A 23355-nucleotide genomic window follows, 5' to 3' on the forward strand; every position below is an offset into this window, starting at 1 on the left:
ATGCAATCACATGTGGGATCAGGCTTATCAGGTTTTAGGACCAGTTACTCATTGGGAAAGAATGGTAAAACAAAGGAGCAGAACACCAAGTAGGCTTTACTAGCAAGCAGACTTTTGAGAGCTATCCAAGCCTGGTTTAGCTCCACATTTTTAACAATCTTAACCTTATTTTCAATTCCATCTCTAGATCCTTGTTTTCATCTCTCCTGCTCTATATCCCCTGACTCCCTGGCTACAAACAGCATCTGGTCACCAATCCCTGGGCCTCCTTCCCATCGGCTATTATCACATAGTGAGTCTTTTCCTTACTCCAATGCAAAATTGGTTTTCTGCTCAGCCCTGCCCTCTCCAGCATCTCTGGCATCTTCCCCAGTTTTCTGTATCTCCCATTTCCACTGAGGTAGTCACTGGGTCACTGTGTTATGGTGGACATCTGGTGGTAAAAGTCTAACAAAAAAAACTGCATAAGTGGATGAGTGCAGCTGTTTCTGCTGCATGGGGAGGTTTGAAAGGCTGCGAGTCTTAACTGAGTTTGTAAAATTCATCAATAAACACTATGTGTTAGACATTTTAATTAGATCAGCTTTTCCTACTGCTTTTCAAAACCAAAGAAGCTAATTGTGGTAGCCAAAGATTTGTTAACACATGTCCAGGATAGTTTGGGAAAATTTGCATGCATCAGGTCAGCAGACTCTTTTGCAAGTTTTCCTCATGTTAAAGGTCTATATACACTTCAAAATCTATACTCCTTCCTTATAGTTGTTGCTGGTTTGGCTCTGGTTCTTTTCTCAATATCATTGTCTCAAATCTGATTAAAATGCACTTACACTGGTGCATTTTAAGAAAGCAAAGAACACTCATATTGCCATTTCATTCAAAGATGGCAATGCAGATTTGAAGAATTCTTAATCATCTCTATCTAAATGGATCTGATCTTGGAAAACGAGACTTTTTACTCCTGGTAAAAAACCCATTCTGTAAATTTTCCACAAGAAAATGACAAAACAGAGGTGTCTTTCATCTGCCACACTGGCACTCCTCACTGTTGTCTTGTGACAAGGATGTGACTTGTCAAGGCATTATGTTTGACAGGATCCTTGTAAACTGTTGATTTATCCTTTTGTGCCTTTCCTTCTTTCCTCTTTCCCCTCACTGATGCACACAGTATCTAAATCTCTCTCCAGTTCTAATCTTGTGGTGTTTGTTCTCATTTATTTGATCACTGTGAGGATCACCCATAGGTGGAAGTTTATCAGATCTTATTTCAGAGTCAGGGTACATTGGTTAGCACAGTGGTTAAAATATAAACAACACTAGGAGGCTTTTTAAATAGAAGTTGACCCTTGAAATTGGATTTACTGTAAGTTCAGAAAAATACCCCCACAAAAGTAATTGCAAACAATGTCAGAACACAGAGCACAATTTTTTGAATAAATTCCCTTAAACATAAATTCTCTAAATTTCAGAATCAGGAAACATCAGAAAACAGACACTGATCTGATATCACTGATATCACTTACTTGCTAAGAGGAAAGAATCAAAGGAAAGATTTTGTTATCTTTAAATGTCTTCAAAGGAAGGGAAAATTTCAAAAGGCATGTCAAAGGTATTGCACATGCACAAGACTGGGATGAGCATGAAGTAAAGGAGTTCATGTAATTGCTCCAAAGAGTACTGCCATGACATAGAGCCATGAGCAGCTGGGAAATAAGGAAGGTATTTTTACTTTCTTTTCAAACACCAACAGAAAAAGTAACAAAAGTGAGAGGGAACTTTGGGCAGCAGCCCCAGATGGATAATGTGGATGGCTTCTAACAGCAGATGCTGCTGACCGTAAGGTAGCGAGGAGTTTGGGAGGGGGAAAGGTAGCCAAGTTAAAAATAAATTCTGTCCTTGCTCTGCACATGAAAGAACACAGAGGGCAGAAGATCTGATAGATAAACTCATCTCTGTGACTTCTAGCCACAGATGTTAATGGATCCAAGGTAAGGAAAATGAGAGGAGGCACAGAGAGGATGTTTCTCCAGTAGTGAAAGCTTCTGTCTCTAAAATGTTCATTTGTTCTGGCTGCTGCCAAATGTAAGAAACCAGCAGAATAAAATCAGACAAATGAGAAGCTAGAAGTGAGCAAACTAAGTGTCACCTTTAGAGCAGAAAGATCTAAAGAATTAATTAGTGAGGTTTCTGGATTGCTGAAAAAGTATCTGGAAATACAGGGATTGTGCAATTGCCTTTAACAGAGGTGTGGAGAGCATTAAAGCCATAGGGAACCTGACAGCCAGCACTTAGCACACAGTGTGCTCTAAGCCTTTGCACATGAGTGACGACTGCATCATGGTGCTGTGAGACAAGAGGGTAAAATCATTCTTCGTTTCCTACTCAGAGAACATCAGACAAACCACAACTAAGCTCAAGAATTACAGACAGCAGAGGAATTGTGCAGCTTTGAGCCCTGCTTGAGTATCCCAGCCTGTAACATCCAGCAACAGCACTGCTTTGGGAATTGGTTCAACCAAACTGCAGTGGTGATCTGCTGTAGCCTGCTCCACGTGTCTGTCAGGGGGAGCACATGTCCTGCACCCAAACTTGTCCTTCCTTGATTTTGTTATTCTCCTGCTGTACTGCTGTCACCACCCTGCCCAAAGAGTGCTACCCACTCTTTACATGTGGGGCTGCAAAACACAGACAGAGAAGCAGCACATAATAGGGCCTGAAATGCAACCCATATGTCTGATTTTCCTTTTCTGTTCTTCTTGGAAGAACCTTTATGTATTCAGGCTCCTCAAAGACTGGTGCACACCAGGTCATTGCTGCAGCTCTTTGTGTTCAGCAGTTCCTGTCTCTGCTGTTCCAAGTCACAGGACTCAGCTGAGAGCTGTGCTCTGGAGCCCATGCAGGGCCAGGGTTGTTGAACTCTTATCAGTCCTTCCTCTGACACCTCATGGTGCAACTTAACCCTTTCACCACTCTGTTCAAAATGTGTAGAGTCACTGGGGAGTCCTTGGATGAGGGTAAGGGCAATTTGGCAGCAGAATGTGAAAGATAAAATGAAGAAAAGAAGCATAACAATTATTCTACTTCTGGTTTAGAAAAGCAAAGGACAAACTGCAGGGGAAAATTTTGCATTTTACCCAACAGTTGTTCAAGTGCTTCCAAAGACCCCTGAAAATACTTGCTATTTTTAAGGTGCTGTTCTGGTCTTTTTCTACACACTTAGGCAGTTCTATACAATGATCAGTGTTGAAGTGTTTTGCTAACTGATGATTCCAGTCAGTGATGAAATCAACTGTCTACAAACATCATTGAGATAAGACGAATGTTTACAGTTCTTTACTTTTCTGACAGTTTCAGAAAAGAGGGACAAGCTACCACCATTTTCCACACAAAGTGTATATTGAAATTTCCAAGTGCATTTTCTGCTTGTCACTTACATATAGGTTTATTTCCATGCTCATTCTTGTGTCATTAACTTGCATAAAGGAGGGATGTTCTAACCAGTTTAATCTTATTGAAAGTAAGTGTTAAAAGGATAAGACAAAAAAATGATGTTAATGTTCCATTCAGGGCTGTTTGGAATGGGATCAGTTCAAGACACTTGAGTCACAGAGATTTTCAACAGTATGTTAGCAAGCTGAGAATACTACCTCTAGGTTAATTTAATATTTTGACAAATTGCATTTGTGTGTGTGGGCATGCATATGTGTGAATGTGTTTATGTGTGTGAATATATCCTAATATAACATCTCTGTTTACAAACAGTTAATAAAATTAATGGCAGTTCCAGTTTAATAGATTTTGTATAAAACTCCTCTATTCTTTAATCATTTTTATGTCCCTATGCAAAAAGACCTTGTCATTATATCCCACAGCCTGCATTTGCTGAAGAAAACATTCGAAAAATTGATTGGTTCTTTTTTTCCTGACTCTCATGTAAACTCCCAAGTTGAGATCAGGAAATTTTGCATTAGAAATCATGGAAAATTTGCTGATCAGCTTTATCATTTGCTCCTATTATACTTTAATTCAACGTAAATTTCTGAAAGATGTGCCATTTACATGTGCTGTGTGTCCCAAATACTGTAGCATACCATGTTCTATTTTTGGCATAGAAAGTGCAAAAATATGAATCACCACAAACTGTGGGGTGGAAGGTGGATGAAAGTGGGGTAAAAAATTAAACAGATGATGCTGTCAGCAACTGGAATTATCTTAATAACTTTTTCCAAACTTGTTCTTCAAACTCTGCAAAATGTTCCCTAGTTGCAAACTACCCATTAGTCTCCTGACATCTTGTGTAAGATACCTTCTTGGGAAAAAAAATGCTTTTCTAGAACTCTGAAAGTTTTGAAGTGTTACAGGTGTCTACAGGGTTAGGATATAGGAAAATAAAAAAAAAATCCAGTGGAACTACATTTGAAAATGTGACAGAATAAGGACAAACAGATCACCAAAGCAGACCCAGAAAGATGAAATGAGAAGGACAGTACTTGTGTGCCAAGGATGCAGAGTCCCATCCAATGATGAAGTGCTGTAGGGTCCAAGTTCTTACATTCTATGACAATATATTGATACAGTCCTAGTAGTAATGGCACACTCCCAGTATTCAACTGTAAATATGGGAAAAAATTTATTATTTAGGCACATCAAATACTGGAAAATGCTTGAAATCTTGCCAGAAGTATCACCTGAAAAGGTGCCTGAATTAGGACAGATGACTGATAGTAAATCAAGAATTCCCAGGCTGCTAGAGAACAGATAAAGCTCCAACTCAGCTGGAGAAAATAATGCAAGATATCCAGACTGTATTCTCACAAAAGCCAAAAAACTACCCCAAGTCACAGAACAACAGAGAGAAAAGACTCAAATAACTGTGAAATCAAGTCAGAGAAGATTCACAGAATATTGCAAAGTGAAGGTCTGACAGTCTTTAGCTCCGGAGAACATCCTATAGCAAGAGGATGGGTTGTTAATGAGTCACACAGATTTCTGGGCAAGACACCTGGTTTCCAAATGTGATGCTCAATAACATCAACATTGCTACTCTGACAGTCACCTCAAGTCTAACCAAAGAGCACTGAGAGGTACAAAAGTCTCCAAGAAGGGTAGCCTTTTTTAAACCTTAAAATCAAGAACCTTTGTTTTCCATTAATCAGCAGCAGCATTTCAGTGACATGGGGCTGGTGGGTTCCATGTCTGTCCTGCTGGGATCTGTGCCTTACAGGCAGACTGTGCAAAGCCTCTGCAGGCAACAGCATCACCCAGGGGGACAGATCCCCAGCAGGCACAGCTCAGCATCTGCTAGCAAAAGACAGAATCAAATCCCAGAAATTTCCATTAGACAGTGCCCACAGGACCTGCAGAATGTCTCACAGCAACCAAAAGAAACAGGAACAATTTTTGGGCCGGGCCATTTATTACAGAGAATTGCTGCCAATGTTTTTTTAAAGAACAGCACTTCTGGCAGAACTTTCAAAGCCAACAGTGCATGGGGGACAGAAAGCAAGTGCCAGATGGCAGCAACCCTTGTGTGTGTGCTCAACAGGTTCTGAAAGCATCCAAATTTACTGAGCATGAAGCTCAAGAAAAGCCCTTGGGGCTGTAGTACAACGGGAGAAAGAGGCAGAGACACACTGAGGACTAAACCTGAGCAAGGGAGCTGGTTTTGAGTTCATATTTCAGGTTTTTCTCTGACCTTGTCCCACTGGTTGATTAGTGAGGGAAATGGCAACAGCAGGCTGCAGAAGTGGCTGTAGGCTGAAGCATGGTCCCCTGTACCTGCCTGTTCAGATGATCACACAGGGAAAAGTGGAGGAGAGCCACCACCATTTCCAGCATTCCTTGGCTAGAGTACAAGGGCCTGGGGTACTGTGACAAACTCCACACCAAGGCCCACGTGCTTGGGAAAGGCAGCCTGCTCTTATGGCCCTGGTGGGGACACAGAGCTACGGGCAGACTGAAGGGGAGAGCAGGAGCTTGGAGACAGGAACAATAATCACGACTTGGAAGGAATCCAAGGAAAAGGTGCTGTCAAGGAAGACTCTTACAGAAGAGCTATTCAAACAAAAGAAATTGATGAATGGGTTAGAATGGAAGCCATAAATCATTGATGAAGATTATTAGGGAGTAAGCAGAGAATCTGCAAATATTTTACTGCTTTTTAGCTGTAGCTTTTTTAAAAATCCCAAAATGAATTTTTGTAGGGTTTGTTATAGCAATGATAAAATACCTAAATACTAGATATAAATACTTTCTATGAGATGTTCAACAGAAAGACTGAAAAATCTAGATGTTCTTGTTCAGATTTAGAGGTCCATTTCTATCGGGCAGGTGTGCATTTTTTTCATAGGTACATCAATACATATTCTCTTTGGAGGTGATATGTTTTTAAATGATTCACAGTAAACTAGAACAACAGCTAAAAATTCTGGAATTAGCTTTGGTTACTAACTGGGAGTCTGGGGGTCTCATGTGTTTCTGTTGATTTTTGTTGCTGCTGGAACATGCCCCGCTCAGTTTCCTTCGGTCACTGCAGTACTGCTTGAAGGACTAAGCCAGACTTTCCTGACACTTTCAGTGGCAATCCTTTTCCACCATCCAGGCCTGATTCCATGGCTCTGGGAGGCTTCACTAACCTGTGGGTGCTTCTTTCTCCACTTCCCTGCAGGAGAGTTAGCTTAGATTTACACTGATTTGAACTCTTTCAAATTTAAGGTGTTTTCCAGACAAGCAAGATTTTCTGAAACCAAGGTTGAATTTTCCAAAATAGAGTTTATTTAGAGGTGGGATTCTGGGACTACAAATTAGTCTCCAAATGGACTTGATTAAAAAACCAAGCCTTTAGAAGAAAGAAAAGATATCTGATGAACCACATCAACAATTACACTCTGAAACAAAACAAGTACATTTCAAAAAAATAAATACTTTTCTGAAAAAAAAAAAGATTGTGGGACTTAGTCTACAGATAAAGTATTGTTAGCCACAGGATACGATAGGGCTATTGAGGAGTTGGGTTTCTCTCTATTAAAGCTTATTGTTTAGCTATTAAAAAGCACAAAAGGGAAAAAAAACCAAAAACATATGCAAATATGCACTAACAGTACAAAGGGAACAACTGTATTTTGAAAAGTTAAAAAGCAACAATGCTGCACTGAGTTACAGGCAAATTCTAGCTCCAATATCCAACGCTTCCAGAACACATCACAAAAATTAGATTTAATGACAAGTGCTGTTACACTGCCATCCTGTGGCAAAGTACCTGAAGTTTCCTGAGAACACAAATGATAACCTGCTTTCAAAAAGACTCAGCATTCTTGTTCTGAGGACAGGAAAACATCAGTAGAGATTTAGCTACACCTCTGGAGATGTTGCTCAGGAAACACTAATACTGAAAACACAATAAAATTTGTCTTCAGAGGGTTCATGACATCATTGTCTGGACACACAGTTTGAACCTGTGGCTTCTGAAACCTAGTTTTCTGGCAGTGAAATAAAATATGTTCACCTTCTTTTCCTCGTGTTGCAAAGTAAATAGACATTCTAGTATGTTAAGCATATTGAAATACGAGGGACTGTTCATGTGACTAATAACTTCAGCCAATTTAAAATGAAAAATATTTATTAAAAATACTCAAAATTACTTATTAAAATTTTAGGAGTCTTGCATTCCCTCTTAATACCAGATCCATAAGATTGTGCCACTGCATAATTCCAGCCTTGCTTCAAGTCTCTGCATTAATATGAAAAAATCTGATTTCCTTAAAACATTTTGAAGTCCTAAACTGAAAACATATTCAAAAAAGAAAGAAGAAACTAGGCTTCTTTAAATGTTTTGCTGAATTTTAGTGTAAGATTTTTTTTTTTGCTCTTGGCCTACAAGTAAAAAATGTAGTAGAATGTGAAAAAACTTTTCTGCATTACAGAATTTTAGCTTTGGGAGAACTGCCACCCACAAGAAGCTGGTAATACACAACAAAAATAAAACCCGTGGTCATAACTGGTCTTGTACCTACTCTGGAGAGAACTTTGAGAAGGTAAATGTGGCTCAACAAAGGCAATGAGGATAAAGAACATTCCTAAACTCTCTTCTGAGAAAGGACTGCTCACTTGCCCCCATGAACTAAGGCCACACACTTCAGGATGAGGAGACAAGTCGAGGACAGAACTAACAGTGAAATCCTTTCAGTTCAAAGACTTTCAGATCTCTGAGAAATAGTCACAGAAATTTAGATTGCCAAATAAACATGTACAGGCATTTCTACTGCCAATAAATATCCACATATTTGGGGCACACCAGCTTTCTAGCATAGTTAGTCCTTATGACTTGCATTCAAAGCACTAGAAATTTAGCATGCAAGATGCAATCATCTCAGGATGCAGAACACCTTGCACAATTGTTCTCTTATTATTAACGAAATTGGTTATTAACTTTAACTTTTTGATCCTTTTTTTCTTATCAATATACGTAAATTTCTTCTCTCAGTTGCCCCAACTCAAGATTCAACTTGTATCAATCAGATCGTTTGCTCAGAATGCCAAATACCAGAAACCCGATTATATATTGCTATCAAGAGAAAATAACCCACTGATCAGTTAAACAATTAACTTGTGCCAAAATATCCCTGCACCTTTAGCACTCTAAGTTATCCAACCCCGATCTTGTTTCTGTTTTGTGCACTCGAGTGACACCTCGAGGCTGTCCCTGCCTGTGACAGATTTTACCTTCTGTCGAAAGTTAGGCTCTGACAAGAACCTTGATCCATTCTTCATCATCCTGGAATTCTTGTGAGATTTTCAGAATGCATCTGGTATCTACAAGCTGTTCACCTGTAACCCACAACATGCCACCTTAGCTCACGTCCCTTTCTGCTTCCCACACATCCCAAATGTAAGATAATGGAAAGCTTTCTCTGAACAAGCACTTAAAACTGAAATAGCAGGTGAACACAGGCAGCACATGCTTTTGAAGCCATTGAAAAACTCTCTACATACGTGTCCATATTTTTTTTCAAAAGCCTTGCTTTTCTCCTTCCAGCAGAATAGAAATTGCACACTTGTCTCTGCTTACAAACAGGATGTGTTGTGCTTGGAGTATGCTTTCTTTTCTTTGGTTTGTTCCACAGGCCATCAAGGTACAGACAAAACTCATCCTGTTGTTTTGGGGGCTGTACAGGTTCCCCTGCTGCTCCTGACTTGCATTGCTTTTGCAATAATGAGCAAAGTCCAAATATTTTTTTTAAATTTCACTGTCAGGAAATGGAAAAAAAATATTTGGGACACTGACACAGGAATACACATTGCAACATCTTTAGCTGTAATGGAAATTTGATTATCAGCCTCAGGAACTGCTTAATATCAGCAGGTCATGTTTTGCACCGTGCAAAGTACATCAGAAAAACTGTAAGACATAGGACCTTGCAAGAAGTAACATGAGGTGAAAAAGTCTTCTTTACATCAGCATGTCAATCCTTGGCTTACAGGAGCTTTCTATCTGGAACATTCTTAACTGCAGAGCAGTGATTTTTAACTAGTCCAGGATGAAAGCAACAAATTTAACACAGACTTATTTGTTTTATCAATTATTTATGAGTAAGAACTGCAGTATTGCCATCTCTCTCTATCCCCAAAAACCCAACTAAACAAGTCAGCTAAAGAGGTCAGATTTATTCTCCCCTGACACAGATAATGGCCCTGACCACTACTTGCTTATAGATCTCAGATGGCACAAAATACCTCATGTTTGTCAAAGGTGTAATGGCCACAGAAATCTTAAAGACATTCTTTTGAAACAAGTGTTCCTGGAAACTTGGCACAAGCTTTTGGTAGTGACGGAAAACCTGCTGATGTCTCGTGCCAGGCTTATTTAGAAGGCTTTACAGCCCCATCACTGCTGGTCAAATTAGACAATATCAAATTTGCTTTCCATGTCAGTGACTAAAAATGACAGGCTTTGAGTTGGCCATAACTGAGCCTCTCAGCTGCCAGGAAGTTAGTTAGGAAGGAATATCTGGATTTCTGGTCCAATCTCTTGTTCAATGCAAGGCCAACCTGAAGGTGAGACCAGGTTGCTCAAGGCCATTATTTCATGGAGTCTGGGGTACTATGAAGGACAGAGAGATAAAAGAATGGAGATGCACTAAGGATAAAGGGAAGCACAGGAATGCTGAGCACTTGGTTTTTGTTGTGTTATGCCAAGGCAACCCAGGACACCTGCCTAAGGAAACCAGAAATATCCCCACCCATCAGCTGAGGGCATGCCAGCATTTGAGAAAGCAGAGGGCAGCTGAGTACAAAAAGAGATAGTAGTGTCTGTCACTGACAACTCATGAGGAACAGGGAAGCCAGGTCTCAGAAGGTACATTCTTTTGGAGGCCAGTGTTATTCATTGACAGAATTTGAGGGATGCAATGCTTGGGAACTATGTCACAAGCATCTGCTCACCTCTAGTTTCTGCGAATTCCTGCCAACTGAAGGCTAATTTTACCCAACTCTACTTCTGAAACAAACTAACCACGTTCATCAAAAACCTTGCACTGATTTCTCAAACCTTCTAGTGTATGAGAGATCATTGACATCTACAATTTTAAATAAATTTTACAATTTTACACAGAAGTGAATTTACAAGTTTTCAAATATGACAAATATGCTTAAGTTTATTAGGTAATTATCCCTGGGGAGGGGGGAGGGGGATCTCCCAAAACACTGCTTAAATCAACTACTAAATGAGGCAACAAATGAAAGTTTCTCCATAGCTCGCTATTTGTGCAGCTATTTGCAGAAAGCTTGTCACTTGCATTCCAAGCCCTTGTCACTCGCATTCCCAGCCTTTGTCACTTGCCCAACAGAGCCCATTACCCAGGGACTTCAATTCTTCCGCAACAAATTTTGTTCGTCTCAGCTCTGAGAGCTAATACGTACTTTCGGCACACTTTTCTTTTACAGCGGACCCGTGGGAGGGCTCCCGTTTCTAATGCATTTCACCCGGGTTTGTTTGTTTGTTTGTTTGCTTTGTGTTTATTTCCTTTCCCGGCGCTTCCCCGCGCCCGCCGTTTCCTTGGGAGCCGGGATTGTTTTGGGCGGAACCACCGGCACGGCGCTGCGGAGGGGGGAGCGGGCCCGAGGAAGAGCCCACTGGCGGAGGGAAGGGGGGAGGCGGGGCGGCCGCAGCCGGGCCACGTCGCGGCGGCCACGGGAGCGGACGGGGCCGGGTGAGCGATGGCCGAGCTGAGCGATGCCCTCGGCGGGGAGCGGGGCCGCGCCCCGGGCCGGGCCCCGCCGGGCGTGTGCCGCCGCTGGTGGCAGTGCGCGGCCCCGGGGGCGGGTTGGGCTGGGTAACGCCTCCCGCCGCTGTTCCCTCCCCCGGCTCCCCTTCCCGCCCCGGGGCGGGGGGCTCAGCCTGGGGCTGGGCACGGCCGCAGCCGCTCGGGGGCCGCGCGGGGCCCGCCGCCGTTGGCGCGCGCGGGCGGGGAGCGGGATCGGGATCGGGGCTGCGCTGGGGAGCGGGAGCAGGGGCGGGAGCGCGGGCGGGCTGGGCGGCGGCCAGCGCGGGCCGGGGAGCGCGGGCGGGCTGGGCGCGCCCGGCGGGGAGCGGGCAGCGGCAGCGGCAGCGGGAGCGGGTGGCGCGGCCGGAGTGGCCCCGGCGGGACTGTGCCGTGCCGTGCCGTGCCGGGCCGGCGGAGCGGCGGCCGAGGGTGACCTGCGCGCTGTGGCTGCCTGGTGCCGGCGCGGCGGCACGGGGCAGAGCCGCGGGAAGCCCTAATCCCAGCTCGGCGTTGTTCCGCCCCCCCCCCCCCCTGCGCTTTTCACGGGCTTTGTAGTTCACTGGGGTGACGTGCGTGGGCATTGCAGTGAACACACTTCTCCATGCTTCCACGTGCTTCTCCATGCCTGGCACCTTGGCTCCACAGCGGAGATGCCTCCTGCACGCGGAATGCCCGTGTGGATGCATCACATCCTCGCTAAATAATTGCCTCGGTTCGTCCAGTTGTGGTGTGTAGCGGGAATGTCCCTTCGTGTCTTTTAAATCTACCACTATTCTTCCGGGCACAGCAGAATGTGACATTGGAAATTAAAATACTTAGGGTGGTCTCTTGCTGAGAACACTGTTTCATATTTAGCATCTAAGATAAAGCAGAAACTTAAAGCTTAATAAAAAATAAAAGTCTTGGATATTTCCTTACATAGAACTGAAGTCAGTAATTTTGATGTCAAGAGTCTGTTCACAACTTTCTCTTGACTAACGGTGCCAAATTTCTGGAGTAAAAGCCCCAACTTGACAGTTCCTATGAAGCAAAAACTTTCTGATACATTACTACTAGAAAACCAAGGGTAGCGCCAGCTTTTTAAAACACTTTAAAAAACTTTTATTAGTATGAGTGTAAAGTCTTTACAGGCACATCTAAACTGGTAGAAAACTGCTGCACTTCTATTAGTTTTTACATAGGTGTTTCCTCATCTGTCAGTTTTCTGGACTGAAATACTGAATTTTCACTAATAAAATTAGATTTTTTTTTAATGTCAGATTTGTCAGTAGTGAAGGGGAACAGATTCATCTCCGTGTAATTTTGCTGCATAATTCTGAGCTGAAGTTCTTTCACATCTCAGAGTAATGATCCCTACATGTTGCTAAATTAGAAGCCTGCTAGTAAAACCCAAGATTTCCCTCTGTGATCCAAAAGGTGAGAAATAAACAAGGCCTGATGTTCTACTTGTTTCCAGCCACTGAAGTTTATGCTCATTTATTACAAGGAAAGAAAAATGAGGAGTGTATTCAGGAAAATCCTAAGTGTGTAATTCTATTTTGTCAGCTCAGTTTCCTGAATGGCCATAATTAGGTAGGAAATTTTTCACTTCCCATTGTGTAGTGCAAATTCTGTATGTTTTGCTCATTGTAGTATGGATTTAATTTATATCTTTTATTAGTGGTCAGTAAAAGTAGGTTTTGTTTGTAGCGACTCTTGTGGCATGTTTAGCATAAAATCTCTGTATTACAGATACAGAATATAGCAACTCAATGAGTACTGTAAAATACTGTGAAAAGATGAAGAGTTTAATGTAGAATCACTTTATAAATATGAATAGAATATTAGAGAAGAGCAAACTGGGTTATTTTCAGGAAAGTATAGGAATTGGAAGTTTAGGCTTTATCAATTTGTATTGTTGTTTATTCCTGGTATCTGGACTATGTCACTTCCCAGGTATGTGTTTTTGTCAGTCTTGGATTGTCTTATATTTACTAACATGGAAGAGATCCAATCTGATCAGACAAAAATGTGTTTTAACAAAATTAATGGTAACTGAGCTTACTCAGGCTGGGGCATGGTGGTTGCTGAACTTTGATACACAATTAAATCTCTCCTATTCTAAGGTGAGATTACACTAAGTAAACAGCCTTGTTCTTATCCTTGTTGATTAATGATCTATATTTACACAAGCCTGATAGTTGCTTTAATGCAGCCTGTCAAAGACCATGAAGCTCTAAATTGGAAATACCTATTAAACAATAGCACTGTCATTTGAAGGCTTTATCTCTTAGTTTTATTGCCACAACAGGCTAGACGCTGAATAAATAAACAAACAGTGATGCAGTCATTGGTGGATTTTGCTAATTCTTCATTTTAGAGTGCTTGTAGATGCAAGGTGACCCTAGCTTTTGGTAAGATGTTTACTCCATTATAATAAAAAATGATCTGTAAAATTAATATTTTGACCTATAGGTTGGTTGGGTTTTTTGGTGGACTGGTTTATTTAACCTTTGACCAGAAGCTTATTTCTGTACTTAGAATAGGTATGCACTTATTTAGTTTTGCTTTTGTGTGCTATATTGTCTCTCATATTTTTTGCTTTAATTTTAAGAGCCCTTCAGTATTTAATTTCTTGTTTCTAATTAGTTTTTGAGGGCTTGTTGAAATCACTCAGCTAATTATAAGATGCTCTTCCATGTTTCTGTTGTTCTCAGTCAGTGATTAAAGTGATAGAATCTGCTGTATTTTTTGAATTTATTTAGTTTTCTGCTCTTCTAAATTATGTGTTTTCTAGCCAATTGTGAATTGACTACTTGGAAAGCAGCACTTAGTAGCTAGTACTTTTCAAATGCCCATTAGGTTTAACCAAGTATAAATTGCAAAAGCAGTTTTATTTTTCAATTGTGTTTTTTAATTTATTGTAAGAAGTGTTATTTTTAACAGTTACTGGTTTAATAGTGACAATGAAGCTTTGTTGTAGGAGCCAGAAGATGTTTTAGATAGTGAAAATATTGCAACCTCATCAGTGTCATTTCAGGCATAGTTTGGATGCGTGTTAGGTGGCCTGGACCAAAATGGTGTGAGAATAATGCAGCCACACATCCTGGCAGTGTTTAATGCTGTGCCTGAATTTGTTAGGATCAGTGCAGTCTGGCTGTCAGGGAATGTGGGTTACTGATGTCTGACAGGAGGTGTTTCCTAGGGAGAACTCGGAGCTGTTACCTGCTGGGATTGGGGGACACAGGTACCAGAGTTCTTGCATGGAAGGCTCAGGGGAGCATCCCACCTTCCTAGGAACCTACACTTCATTAGTTCTGCTGTTTACAAAACAGCTCTTTGTATTAAGCTGTTTTGTAGAGCAGTCTGAATTTTCTTGATGAAAAGATAAACCTGTGTGATATTTTTATTTGCCTTCAAGCTTTGTTTGGATTGCATTTGCAGGCTTTTTTTCACAACCGGGAGCCTGACAATTTTTTTTCTTTAGAGAAATAAATTTCATGTAGTTACTTGTCTGCTTTATAAAAGTACAAATGCTTATATAAACATAAATATTTAGAGATTTGTAATAAAGTTAGATCTGCTGGCAGATACTAACCTTTGTATTGAAAATTGTCAGCCAGGTTCCTCAATGATACTGTCAGGAGAGGAATCTGATTAGAATGGCTTCAATATAAATGGTTTCATGGGTCATTATTATTTAAATAAACTGTTGGATTTTTTAGAAGGCTGGAGGACAACAGTCCTGAATTACTTGGCTACCACCCAGAAATAGCCAAATAGCTAATTAAATTACTATAATGTTGTTTTTTATTTGCCCACAAATAATAAGTATCAGAGCTGGGATTTGATAGCAGAAAATTTCTAATAATTTAGACAAATAGGGAAATACTTATTTCTAAATAAAACACAGTCATCCCTAATACTAATTAGCACAGATTTAATTATTAACTTGAAGTCTATGGAGCACTTATGCTAATGACAGTTGTTAAATATTTTAAATAGAATGGTGAATTCTGAGGAAGAAGCAGCTGTTGTGTTGAGCCACTTCAAAACTGAGGACTGAAAATGAGAGCAGGTAAGGACACTTCGTGTTTGATTTCCTGTACATATTTTATAGTTAGAACTAGGTGCAAATGATAGAAGTTATTTCTGTCCTATATAAATCCTTAATGCTCCATTGTCACCTTTTAGAGTTTGTGATTATAGCTGGTTTTCAAAGTGGTGTTATTTTCTTATTTTAAATTCAGGGGCTTTTGCAAAAAGTTGTAATGACAGTGATAAATATGCTATAGCTGAAGATTCAATAGCCTTTTTCAGTGGTGTTTCAGGCTGCATTTTGAATTCTTAGTTACAAATTAAGCATTACCTGAGGGGAGCTAGAACACCTAGTGCTTCAAGGGTTGAAATGCTGCTGATGACAGTGTCATGATCACAGAAAGGCAAGTGTGCCAGTCCCTGGCTCTTACAGGTCTGACTCAGGATGGTGCTGCTCTGGTTTCCAGAGCCAGTAAGAACCCAGAGCTGCTGCTTCTCCTGGAAGACAGTGTGTCACCTCTGCTCATAAACAGGCACGGAGGGCAGTAATCTGTCCTCTGCTTTGGCTAGCCCAAGTTTTGTACTGATCCTGATGTGTGTGCTCTTCAAAATGTGCTTTCTTCAGGAGACAGGGTGGATGGTGCTGACTTCAGCAACAAGTGAAAGACTGGTGTGTGTGAGTCTGTGTAAAGCTGCTGAGTTATCCTTGCATGGGTTATGTTGCCAGTGGAAATTCTTAAAGTGAATTTCTTGATAAACTTTCCCTGATAAATAATTCTCATCCTTTGCAATTTTAGAGCATGACTATTCACCTTTTTCAGCAATGATGATTAATGAGATAGCAAATCATGCTCTTGATTTCTTTTTGCAGTTGAAAGTGAGGCGAAGGCAAAAACCAAAGTCCGCTTTGAGGAGATCTTCAGACGCCATGCTGGCCTAGCAGACGCAAAGAATCCAAAGAAAAAGAAGTTTGACTCTCAAGAGAGTATTGTGGTGAGTTACAACACATGCAGGCTTTTTTTGGCTGCCTTCCTTAACAGAAAAAGATCAGGAAAATATATTGCAGAAAGTAGATGTAATCATTTAAAAAAAAAATGAAGTGTAAAGTATGTTTCTGCACATACCCCTTGTTTTTGGTGTGGCTTTTATTTTCTTGTGTACCAGTAAAGCATCCTTCTAGCTTGGAGGTATGGCTAAATGCTGTAGACTATAATGGTGGTGAAAAGAAAATGTCACATGCAGGCATGCACTTGTTTAATGTCCATCAGTACTTGCTTTTCCATACCCCTTTATCATAAAATTTTTTACATTTTTCGTACAATTTTTCATAAATTTTTCATAAAATTTTTCAAATTCAATACTGACTTTACTGGGAGTTAATTAGATATTTGAGGGCTAGTAGAATTACATCTGTGAAAGTATTTAATTTTGAGAGTGCTATATCTGTGTAATACAGGTATATCTGTCTAATACAGCTGTGAATTGAGAACTGATGGGAAAACATAATACTATTAGACATAATAATTAATTATGCAATTTTCTACTTTTTTTTAAATCTCAGTAATTAGTGAATTTCTGCATGTACTGAGCTTTGTGTCTTGAGTGATTCCTTGTTCACATGTGAACATTTTTTTGAAGCTTTTGACCTCAGCTTGTGACTTGCAGCTTAGGAAGGGTTCCATCACGCCGACTTTATAGTTAGATTACATTTTTGTTTGTGGCGTATCTGTCACTAACGGAGCCTCAGAAATCCCTCTGAGTTATGATTCATACTGTAATCTTTTTCCTGAAGAGCAAAATAAAAGTTCAATATGAACTTATTCTCTATATACCTGATTATTGACTTAGAAGATTTGGCATTTGGAAAGAATGTAAATTATTTAGGAGACGAATGTTCTGGTTTTTTATTTTCCTCCTGATAGGTTTTTTGTTTTTAGTCTTTTTTTCTTACAATTGTGTCCATATCAGACTCTGGAAATGAACATTCCTTCATTAATACTAATTTAAGACAAATGGATGGTATTTCATGTTATATCATAAGACAAATGGGTGGTATTTCATATAATATCATAAGTGTTACGTGTAGTTATATATATTAAGTATATTCAGAATAGATACATTAAACTTAGTATTGCTAAATATTGGTCTTATGTTGACAATTTGAAGTTGGATTTTGTATGGACTTCTAAAAAATTTATATTCTTTGACGTATATGCTAGTCAATAGTCTATACAAAGAATCAACTTGATGTCTAAAAATAGTAGAGAGTTAGAAGGTGGGGGTTTTTTCCTTATTTACATGTATGTAGATTTAAAAAAAGTAAGTTCTTTCTCATTTAAGTTTACTTTTTAATGAAATGTGAATTTTTAATTCTGTAATATATATTTTTGAACACATAACTGTATGTTCATATTACTTGTAAGTATTTTAAGCTCGCTTTGGTTTTAGAATTGGTTTCCATTCCAGAAGTCTCTGATGTGAAACACTAGTGTTTTGGAGTTATGTAGAAACGCTTAAAATCATACTGACCAGAATCAAAACTCAGTGGTTTGCAAGCAAATTAAGAAGCATTTTTAGGATCAGTGAGGGAGGTCAAATTTCTGTCTTCATTGAAGCTATAAATATTACAAATTAAACCACTTAAAAATTAAGGATTTGAGGAGAGCTTGTATTGAAACCTATTACTGACCACTTGGAGTATTTCCTTAAAGTGTGACAAAGTTGCAGGAGCTCAGGTTGATATTTTCCATGCTGGTTGCGTTCAAGTAGAAATTTCTGTAAAAGCTTCAGCAAATAAACAGTCATTTCTCTGTAAAAAATTCCACTCTGTGTGTGGGAGTGGAAGAGTAGGTAGATGGAGGGGGTTGACTGGTTTTGTTCCCGTTTTCTTCAGTTTGTATGATTTAACAGTACAGAGTTTCACAAATCTTGAAATAATGTGAAATTTGTCAGTGATGGTTGGCTTCATGTCATGCACTTGCCATAAATGGTCTCCCAGCTTTGATCAAAAACAGGTCATAGTTCACAGCCTATTTCCACTTGAAGTGTTCCAGTCTGTTTCCTTTGTCTTAGCTCTAGCCTTTTTGAAAGATTAATAAGACTTTTTCCCTTATGCTCCACTGTTTCTTTGAAACCTGAGTTCTGGAGCTGCAGGGGGTTGCTCTGGTTTTAAATGACAGAAGTGAGGATAAGGAGAGTGCCTGCCTGCTTGCCTGCTCTGCCTTGTGTGCCTCTTGCCTGGAGAGCCTGCCTGGACAGCAGGGAAGCAGTCTGCTTGGAAGAGGAAAGGTTGATGTCTGTAGGGCAGGATGAGTTGAAGCCCCAACTGATAGGAATGAAGAGCTTCTAATGGAGATGGAAATACACATCAGCTGTGGCCAGTGAAAGCTCTGCTTTGCTGTTCAGTAAATAGCTACTGGGGCAGTGGGTGTGACTTAAAGGCACTGTGGAAAAAACAAGCAATTGAGACACATTTAGAAAGTGAATTGGCTAATGTCCCTTCTAGGGCAGCTACTATATTTATTTTTTACCAATTGTAGCTCCTGTTACAACTTTTTAGAGTGAGGCAAGCCACAGATCAGGGAATGTCCAGGTACATGAATCTGTCTAAAGTCATCATGAAAATGGTTGAATTTATTTCATTCAATCTAAATTATGTGGTTGAAGAGAGGATGTTTAAAAACTTTTTACCAGATGAAAATGTTATATCACTGTATGGAGGCAAAAATTTCTTAGACTATAATCTGATCAGATTACAATATTGGAATGGACAGGCATTGGTAACTTGGGTTTTGTGTTCCAGGCAGGGCTGCAGCAGATTTATCTGGCTTGTAGGCTGAAAGGCACTGAATAATTGTTGAGATTTCTACTGGATTTTACCCCTTTGTTTCTTGTGCATAAAATAGGAGAACTGATAATAGTTGACTATATAATCGATCCACACATTTTCTCAATGTTTTCCGTTAAAATTTGGTGGAAAAATTCCAAGCTCAAAATTTTATCTGTAAATTAAAGTTCTAGCTTTGAGTGTCTATATTTTATAGCCTTACACAAGCAATGGCAGTAAAATTGGTTTCATAGTACATTAAGATTTTCTTAAACATCCCACCCAACAAGCCATTATCACAAGTACATTCAGTAACAATCTAGCTGTAGGTTAAGGGTCTTTTATAACCAGTACATATCAGTGTGGGGGGATAGAATATAAGATAATAAAGATAGTGTAGAAAGTAATCTTACCCCTAAGGAGTCACAGCTGGGCCAGTCATCAAAGATTAGGAACAGGCCTGACTTAAACAGGTCTGTAAAGGCTGTCTGACTTACACAGCTGTAACCAATGAGAAGAAGAGTGCTCTAAAAGAGTGGGGTGGCTGGTTGAGAAGGGAACTGGAGTCAGTTGGCTGCTTTGTGAAGAAGAAAGAGTCAGTGCTCTGAGGAGATGCCCACGAGAAACGCCAAGAAGGTGTGGAACTTTTGTGGTAAGAAGACAACAGTATGGAACCCCTGTGATATAATGACAGCATATCAGCGCTTCAGTGGGCTGGCAGTGTCCATCCCCAGTTTTTCAAGGTGTGATTAAGGGCAGAAATTCAGGTACCTCTGTAAATCAGGTTGCACAAGTTTCAAACACCCATGACAAACTCACTCTACAATGCCAGCTTTCACTCATGCATGTTTGAGAAGTCCTTGTGGAAAGGTGTAAGTCCTTTGAAAAGGCGTTGTCCCTGCTGACAGCTCTGGGGCATGAATGGCAGTCATGTGACCTCTGATTGACTAATTTTTTAATTGTGGTGTGAGCCTTGAGTGTCAGCCCATGTGTGTGCCCCTTGGCTGGCATCCATTCCCTGGTCCTCCCAAGCCAGTAGTGCAAGCAAGGCTGTTTCCAGGGGGGAGTGCTTCCTCTGCCCTGGTGTAATGTGGCCACAGAGATGTTGTGAAACAAAGCCTTCTTATTTGTTCCATATTTTAAGCTGAGAAAGCCAAGTTCAGGTCACCAGTCCTCTGGAGTTACTCCAGAGACTGGCCTGTCTTTCTGAGCTGCTTTTCCACCCTAACTCCTTCCTCTAATTTAGTTCAGTGTTTATGTATTGGTTGCTCTTAGTTAATATCTCTCAGTCACGTGTTTCAGAGAATCTATACCAGTATTCCCTCCTGGCCAGAATCCTAATCTGAAGGTTTTTATGAACCTCTTGCCTTTTGCTTTATTGTTTTGTAACTTCTTTGTGTCTTTCCTCTATGTTTAATTATGTCATGTAATTATAGCATGTGGGAAAGCTGGTCTGAATTGAGATTGTATTTATCTGAGGAATTTATGTTTGAACTGCTGTAGCAGCTTTGTGCTGCCTGCAGTATCTATTAATGTTCCTGAAATTTGCTGTAGTTTGAGATTGTGGTGTGTTTTCATTATAGGGAAATGGCCTCAAGTTGTGCTAGAAGAGGTTTAGATATTAGGAAAAATTTTTCCTTTGGAGGGATAGTTAGACATTGGCTGCCCAAGGAAATTATGGGGGTACCATCCCTAGAGCTGTTCAAAAGGCATGTGAACATGGGGATATAGTTTAGGGGTGCTGGATTAATGGTTGCACTTGATTTTAGAAGTCTTTTCCAACCTGACTGATTCTATGAATCTATGATTTTTTGTTTGGAGGCAATAATAAATAGCAAGTTCTAGTAAGTGTTTCAAGCCAGCTTTTGCATCAGGTAGATTCCTTTAGGGAGATTAATCTTGAGTATCAGAGTTACTTTAGAAACTCTTTACCAGGTCATAGATGAGGGCTTTTTGTTTAGGATTTCTCAAATAATCCTGCTACTTGCACTTAGTGGATTGATATTTTATCAAATACAAAAATCAGCAAGACCTTAGTTATTGGCCACTATTGGGTTTTAATTGTCAGTGTGTTTTAATCTTCATTTCTCATACTCTACAGTTAAAGTTACTCACAGAAATAAAGATAAGGAAGTGAACAATCTATTAGGAACATTATTCCATTTCGGGGTTTTTCTTAGTTTATACAAAGCTTGCTCTTTAATTCTTCTCTTTTCCTTACTCTGTTCTGTATTTCAAGTTATTTCTATGAAATTTTCCCCGTCCTCTTGAATCATTGGCTTACAAACAAATGTGATGTTAGTGGTTTCTTTAAGCACGTATAAGGTGAAAATCAAAGGACAATTTTTTCATATTTACTACACATTTTTACAAGTATTTGAGACAAACATGATTCTATGACTGGGAGTTGTACCCTCACTAGAAGGGAACAATGTCTGTGTTTATTGAGGAAGAAGGTGTTGGCAAATAAAGCTTCGTAGGCAGATATGTATATTTCTGTAGGCAGATATGTATATTTTCTCCAAACTTTTAAATTTGCTTTTGTTGTGTTTTAAAGCCCTTTCTGATGTTTCATGTTGAAGCTCTTAAGAGAGATTTCTGTAAGACAACAGCGTAAATGAACCTCAGTGACTTTATAGAAGTTATATCAAAGAACAGAGATCTCCATGTTGACCCGACAGAATTAGACCTCAGTTACTTGCTGTGATCTTTGGGATTATCGTGGAATCATAGTTTGGATTGAAAGGAACCTTAAAGGTGATCTAACCCAAGTGCCCTGCCATGATCAGGAATATCTTGAATTAGATCAGGATGCTCAGAGCTCCTTCCAACCTGACCTTGAACATATCCAGAGAGGCTGGGAAGTGGCACTATGGCCTTTAGTAACCAGAAATAGAAACTTGAAGAAGAGAGGAAAGTTTACAATGTTTTTTATAAAACCATAAAGAAGTGCTTAAACAAATGCATCAGCTGAAATTTACTTCTGACAAGTGACTTTCAGTATAAGAGACTGCAAACAACTGAGCCTGAAATCTGTCTCTAACTTGGATTTTCAGTGGATGAAAGTATTTGTTTTTGTGGTGCATGAAGTCTTCCCATCTTTCACAGTGTAAAACACTAGCATCTGTTTATGGAGTAGACTTTTTGATTTCCTCTTTGTACTGGGTATGTATAAAAGTCATATGAAAATGTAGTGTAACATTGAGGATGAGGTGCCCAAATATTTTTTTCTAGTGTGAACTTTCTGTTGACTTTCAATCTGTTGCTTGTCAAATTGAAACAACAAAATAACTAGATCTTTGATTTAATTTTACTTTGAGTAATGTTGCTGAAGGAATGACATGAAGTGCAGTGTTTATCCTTGGAACATGATTTTTAGTAAAAATATGTTTTATGTTCTTTTCATTTATAGCTTGATACCTTTAGAAATAATATTGATCTGTCTAAGGAAAGTGTGAATGATGAAGCAATTATAAACAACACATATAATCCTGAAGAAGAGAGCCCAAGATTTACAAAAAATAAATTAAGAGAGAAAGCGTCAATTGCAAAGAAAATAAACAATGATGTTGTTAGTGGAGAAGAGAACAAGCAGCCAAAGTCGAACAGGAAGAAAAAGAAATCACTGTTACAAGAACAATTTAATGAGGAGGAAGATTTATATGAAGCTAAATTGGGGAGTTTTGAAGAAAAGACTAATGATTTTCCAAAGAAGAAAACAAAAAGTAAATCACCAACAGATGTACCTGATCAAGAAGGTGATAGAAAGATCAAAAATTCCTTGACTGAAGTGAGAAATGTAACTGAATTAGAAGAGGAAGAGCAGCTAATTCAAGCCTATCAGCTGCATGTGGCTGAGGAAGAGGCAAATGCAATTAAAACGAAAATGAGAAAGAAACTTAAAGAACAGATGTCTGAATCTACCTCTACTGTTCAAAGGCACGAAGTTGCACTGAATAATGAAGTGGGTAAAAAGAAGAAAAAGAAGAAAGAGCGAGCAGTTTTGAGTGAAGCTGAAACAAGGTAACATGACAAACTGTGAATTTTACACAACAGGTTTCATTTTAACATAGGCAGCAGCTTTCTGATAAATTGTTCATATTTTCAAAGTGATTAACTGGATGATTCTGTTATGAAAAAATAGTACTAAATCCTTCCTCAGAAGGCTGTCATGATTAATATTTAGCTCATGGATTCTTTTTAACTTCTTTTTTAAATATTCTTCATTGCCATTTGATGTTTGTTTACTGTGGA

General features: G+C 39.6%; 1 protein-coding gene across 3 annotated transcripts in view; it reads left to right on the plus strand.

Moving 5' to 3' along the window:
• Positions 1-11157: 11157 nt before the first annotated feature.
• AHI1 (Abelson helper integration site 1) overlaps positions 11158-23355 on the plus strand; it is an 85346-nt gene continuing 73148 nt past the window's right edge. Inside the window, exons 1-5 of one of the 3 annotated variants that reach the window (XM_058021069.1) lie at positions 11158-11204; positions 12518-12674; positions 15243-15315; positions 16147-16268; positions 22514-23124. In XM_058021069.1, coding sequence (XP_057877052.1) covers positions 15306-15315; positions 16147-16268; positions 22514-23124 — 743 coding nt within the window. In that variant the 5' untranslated portion in view covers positions 11158-11204; positions 12518-12674; positions 15243-15305. Of the gene's footprint in view, positions 11205-11798; positions 12675-15242; positions 15316-16146; positions 16269-22513; positions 23125-23355 lie in introns of those variants that run through there. The other 2 variants (XM_058021070.1, XM_058021068.1) reach the window with 2 other exon arrangements.

The sequence above is a fragment of the Melospiza georgiana genome, chromosome 3, assembly GCF_028018845.1.
Source record: "Melospiza georgiana isolate bMelGeo1 chromosome 3, bMelGeo1.pri, whole genome shotgun sequence".
Taxonomy (NCBI): Eukaryota; Metazoa; Chordata; class Aves; order Passeriformes; family Passerellidae; genus Melospiza; species Melospiza georgiana.